General features: G+C 40.1%; 1 protein-coding gene across 1 annotated transcript; it reads right to left on the bottom strand.

Annotated features, from left to right (window-relative positions):
• Positions 1–1,446: 1,446 nt before the first annotated feature.
• On the bottom strand, positions 1,447–5,318 carry LOC149827448 (U-box domain-containing protein 45-like). Its single transcript, XM_090020321.1, has 2 exons — positions 4,930–5,318; positions 1,447–2,450 (listed from the first exon to the last, which is right to left on the bottom strand). The coding sequence occupies exons 1-2, from the start codon at positions 5,184–5,186 to the stop codon at positions 1,643–1,645; spliced, it is 1,065 nt and encodes a 354-aa protein (XP_089876447.1). The 5' UTR covers positions 5,187–5,318; the 3' UTR covers positions 1,447–1,642.
• Positions 5,319–6,007: the final 689 nt, after the last annotated feature.

Raw genomic sequence — 6,007 nt, 5'->3', positions numbered from 1 at the left:
TGGTGAGACATGGGAGAGCACTTTCTTTTGCATCCTTGCTACTGGCTCTGTTATATTCTCATGGCAAGCATGAGCGGGTATTAGCTAATATTGGTCAACGCAATATGGTCACACAATTATACACTTTTAACACCATGACGAATTAGTTCTCTGAATGCCGCCATTAGAGGGTTTATAATATCCGCATTCATGGAGTTGGTCGTTGCAGAGCTCTTTGAAGATGCATGAAGGCCTTCAGGCAATTTTTGGAACTTTGCATAAATCCAAGAGGATTACATATCTCAGAGGAATGTTTGGCTACCAAGGGATGAGTGAATCTAAACGTTTTTCATCATGTAGAAGAAATATGCTATCCAACCAAAGTTGCATCTATTTGGTCTCATGTTCATCTTTGTTTAGATGAGCATTATCAAGTGAATGCTTGTTTATTTGTTACTTGGAGGAAATAAAGACTTGCAATGTATACACAAAGAACACAATTTCAATCTCAAAAATATGTTCAAATGACAGGAACTGATGGTTGTACAGAACTTTATCGTTCATTTATTTGGAACTATGTGATAATCTGATCAATTGTGCACAATATTGATTGAGAGTTTGGATCATGCATGTTGACTTTGATGGGATTTATCCATGCTTGTTATTTGGTGATACTGTAATCATGTTCATCATCATCATTGCCATGAACCCTTGTCCCATCTACCCGGGGTTGGGTTTGCAGAGTCATCTTTCTCTATTTATTCCAATCTATTCCAAAATTTGTAGGTATTATCAAACAATTGCCTTATGCATGACTAGAAGAGCACATACTTATTTTACTTTGCCACTATCAATTGTCCCAATGTTTCTTATCTTCACATTCACTTCCGAGATTTCCATTGAAATTTCGCCAATGAAAAGAAATTTGGTGTTCAGCGGTGGTGACATGACCATGCTTAGAAATAGTTTGGACAGATTACAAAGAAAACACAAATCAACGCCAGATGTGGTAAAACTGAAGGAAATGGCACATAGGACACACAAGACTCTCACTACATTGATATTTTCCTAATTTCTTAAATGGCTTGGTTATTCATTCATCTTGTATGCTGCAACCCCACACTGTTCTTTCTTTTTTTTTCTTTTGATGATGAAAGCTGGGGGATAAAGGCCCCCCTCTCCTTTCCAGTAGACAAGCACTACTGGTGGGCTATACAACCAGGCAGTTATTCAACCACCCATAACACTGAGGTTCGAACTTGTAACGTCCCATCGCGTGGTGACTTGCACAAATTGCTCCTGCCAAACGGACGGAGCCCCCGTTGGTACATTGTTCAATTGACAACTCACATTTCTAACAAATGCTAACAAATGATAGAACAGAGAGCAGGTACTTTTCTCTCTCTATCCTTGCAATGATGTTCATAAACGTGCGCACACAAACACACACCAAAGGACCGCCAAAGCTTGAAAGAAAGAGATGCACTGACTATATTTGCAAATCTATATTACAAAATCTATGCAATTCAATGCATACATTATTCACAAACCAACCAACCAGTCACCTATTCACCATTACGGCCTGGACTGGCATTACACCTTTGTTATTCTCCATCTGAAAACCAACTTCTAGAGAAAAAGAAAAGAAGCAAATACACGCTTCTCAGTTAGCCAAAGGTAATTCACCAGCGGGGCCAACCAAAGCCCTCAGCTGTAGATGCCTCAGGCTCTGCTCCATGCTCACCTGCACCATCTCAGCCAGCATTTTCCTTGCTTTATCACCTTCCTCCTCCTTCCCCAAGTGACCCCCCAGGTAGCTTTCTTCCTCCATCTCACAACCAGAAGAAGAGTTCCTCAACAACCCCAGCAGCAACCTTGCTTTCTTCTGTGATCTTGGTGTTCCATGAACTGTCATCTGCAGGAGACCAGGAATGACCCCTTCATTCAGTATGGCCTCCCTGAATCTACAGCCATCACTCTCGCACATCTTCAAGAGAGATCCAACAGAGTTCTCTCTGCTCTGAAGTGACCCATCTTCTATAAGCTCCACCATTGTCAGCAATCCACCTTCTTTTTCCATAATTGCCATCCTCCCCTCTTCAAAATTTGATAGACATTCTAATAGCCCACTGCATTTTTCAGCACCTTTTGAGGATTTCTTGATGGTTTTAAGCATGCTGAGAAGAGAGGGCACAGGGTTGGATGCAAGAATTGTGTAGAGGTTGTCTGAATAGGTTGAGAGGTTACACAGTGCCATGAGGGCGTCGGCCTTGGCTTGTTGGCTGCCAGTTTTTAGCATGTCAACCAGGAGGGGTATGGATCCATAAGCAGAGATTATGGGCTTGGTGGTGGTGGAGGCAGAGAGGGTGAGGAGTGTAGCTGTTGCATACTCTCTCAAACTTGAACTATCTGACTGCAAGCAAGCAATGATTGGCTCAAGGGCGCCTGCTTCTACAATTGCGATCTTGTTTCTGCAAAGCAGAGAATGAAGACAATCAGATGCAAAGAAAAAGAAAAAGTACATTGCAGAACATGTACATTGTCCTCACCCACCCACCCACCCACACAACCGTTGATTATAATGCATCCATTACACTACCAATAATAGACATTAATGACAATCATAACATTTGAGGATACTGTGCAAAGGCAATCAAATGAAATACCACAGATGCTCTCTCTCTCATTTTCTGCTGAAAGGAGCTGTGATTAAGATTTGCACTGCTTTCTTGGTTAAGGTTATTGCATTTGGCTGATTTAGGTAAATGTGGTTCAGACTGGATTGCCCTCATAATGTCTCCAATTACTTTTTTGCCTCACCTACCATACCAAGCAATTTTGTGATCGACCAACTCTAACCACCTTTTACCCACAATTTTAACATGTAATCATATGCTCTTACCAAATCATTAGTCTTCACCAAGAGTTAATCTAATGGTGTTTTATAACAAAATAAAAAACCAAAGAATAGAGAATTTAAAAAACATGATATTTACTTGATATATAGGAAGGTTTGGCACTTCAATATGGGGGTTTTGCCTCCTGGGGCAGTTTGTACATTAAAACAGTATGTGAACTGGTACACAACATCATGATATGGGTCAACCAATATCAGATGCAAGCCTTAGAGCATTAAAAGGACATTTTCTTGGTACAAGAGGATGGGAAAGGATACACCCTAGAGTTTTTTTTCAAGCAAAGAACAAATGAAACTTGTTCTCATCCATTTGGCTTCAAGCTTTTAGGTTCAACAGCTACAATTCTAAATTTCAAAGGTGACCTTTTCTTGACAGAGGACATAACAACCAAGAGATAATGCATGATGCTTCTAATGTGATAAACTCCCATGGTGGCACTGTGTCACAGAGAAATGTATTTTGGCTGTGTTCCTAGTGATAGGATCTAATCACTCTATGACACGCTGACATGACTCGGACACGTAAGAACATTATTTTAATAACTTTAGTTTTTAAATAGTTCTTAATAGTGCTTTAATAAAAATACATTTATATATAAATAAGATATTAAAAATAGTTTTTTTGTTGATTAAAAAACTAAAAAACTGTGTTCTCGTACCCTAATTTTCAAACTCACGTGTCGGGTTGCACCTGTATCTTCGTCACATAGATTGAGATATAAGCACCATGTTCCTACTAAGAGCTATACGCAGTACACTTGGTAATTGAATGGAAAGAGTTCCTAATCCTTATTTGGAGCATGTTTTAGAAACAGCTAAGATATATATTTCGAGCATGTTTGCTTTGGTCCCAGGTGGGGATGAACAGTCACATCTGAGAAAGTGAAAGCTGTGATTACTCAATCTTGTGACCAAGTTTCACCAGATTAAAAGCAGAATCAATCACAATCAACAATTACAATTAGTACTCTGTTCTCATGTTTCACCAACTTTGAAAAAGTTTTGTGATTGTGATTTACAATCACAGGATCTTGAGAAAATCCAAACATGCCTTTGTGTTATATTTTTTTACACATGAAGTTGGAAAAGCCCTCTGGAACGATTTCAATAATAGATTTTGGACATATTAATATAATAGTTCCTAATCCTTATAAGAAAGATCTTGATTTTATTTTTTGTCTCTGTTGACAATATCAACAAAAAAAGAATAAAGATTGGAGTAACCGATTCCCACAACCGAGGCCGAATGAGATATTATAATTTATAACTGAAAGATCTCAGGTTCAAATCTTATCATAACCGAGTCTCAGGTTCAACTACCATAGAGGTTATCCCCCAGCTTGTGAACAAAAGAAAAATAAATAAATAAATAAATAAGAAAGGGTAATATATGACTTGGGTTTGGAGTCTTCTCCGGTTCGAGCAGAGCCCTATTGGTTTCAACGTATTATTTGGATCCATGACCCAAATCCAACCAAAATTATGCTTCTTCAACATGATAATTAAAAGAGGAAAACATATTTAAAGCTTGAAAATAGTGAATAAAACATATTTTACCGGGGTATTCACGGGTCTTCCAATTAACCATATTAAAACAAATAGTTTTAAAGCATGAATTCCAACCTTATTTTAATACTGCAGATACCACCACAAGGGAACTCTCTTCACCAACCCAAAGGGTGAAAAAACAAAAGTTAAAATAAAGTAAAGAGAAACTCATCCAACAGCAGAGAAGAAAATACGAGAAAAACAACAGAAAATCAGAGAAAAAGAAGAAAACGGGAAAACAAAAAAAGAACAGAAAAAGCGGGCAAAGCCAAGCTCATTGGTTCAGGTTGTTAACGGGGCTATCTAAATTTCTAAAACATAACATAAAAAAAAATTAACAACAAAGGCGTTAATTCTGCCGCTCTAACAAACCTACATCAAAATAACGTATATATAACTCCGTTATTTTCATAACCAACGAATTTCGCGTCGCTACCTCGAATAAATCATTGGAGAGAGAGAGAGAGAGAGAGAGAGCTTCGCACCTCTCGTCTTTAACGGCGAGGTTGAGGAGGGCGAGGAGCGCGGCCTCCTTGGGACTGTCCATCGGGGAGGAGAGCATCCGAACGAGCGGCCCGATGGCGCCCGCCTCGCCGAAGAGGCGGCGGTGCCTCGGTGACGTCTTGGCGAGGCGCCGGATCTCCCGCGCCGCCTTAACCTCCGACTCTGGGTCGCCGGAGAGCGCCAACCCCACCGCCTCCCACACCGCTCCCTCGCCAGGGACCTCATCGTCCGACGCCATCGGATGAGCCCAGAGAGCAAACTTTGCCGCGAGTGGAGTGGTGAGTCCGAGCAAAGTATGTTCGATACTGCTGCTGCTCTCTCTGTGTATACAGTTTTGTTGTAGTGAGAGAATATATAAAAAACGAGGATGGGTGAGGTTCTCCTTCTAACGGGCATCTTTATTTATAAGCGAACGTTGATGCTGACGTGGATGTAACGGTGGACTTTTCTCCACCTCTTTGCTTTATTTTAATAATCATTTTAAACGGCTTGGCTTGGTTCAGCTGGCTTTTTATCACTCTCTCTCTCCTGTTTGTTTGTTAACGGGCTCGGACCCGACCCGAACCAAACCCTATAGAGTCTAGGTACGGTGATAAATAATAAGACCCGATTAAGACCAGGGTCTGGACTTGAAGGTCCGATTAATAAAATTCTATATCAGACTCAGACCAGACCCGAGTTCCGATTAAAACCCGCAAATTTTCATGTAAAAGTGATAAAAATATAGTTTTACCAGGTATGGTCTGGGTTTGGTTCATGTAGTAATTATCAGGTTCAAGTTCTTTTATAGTGGACCCGATTAGACTCAGGTTCGAACCCAATACCATACCCAAAAATCTGGTCCGTTTGACACCCCTAGACAGAAGGAGAGCCATTTTCCCCAAAAAGTATCCCATGAAGTTTGATAGGATTGATATATATATATATATTTTGCATTTTTTACGACAAAGAATCCTCACCAAAAACTGAGTCACTTAATGGGCTGACCATGCTCCTCGTGTGGTCAACCAACCCAAGTGAGGTTAATAATACACAAGCTCTTTTAGAGTCCACCAGTTA

This window comes from Nuphar pumila, chromosome 10 (assembly GCF_984573655.1).
Source record: "Nuphar pumila chromosome 10, dmNupPumi1.hap1.1, whole genome shotgun sequence".
Classification (NCBI taxonomy): Eukaryota; Viridiplantae; Streptophyta; class Magnoliopsida; order Nymphaeales; family Nymphaeaceae; genus Nuphar; species Nuphar pumila.
The sequence above is the reverse complement of the archived record's forward strand: the minus strand, read 5'-3'. Positions and strand labels throughout refer to the sequence as shown.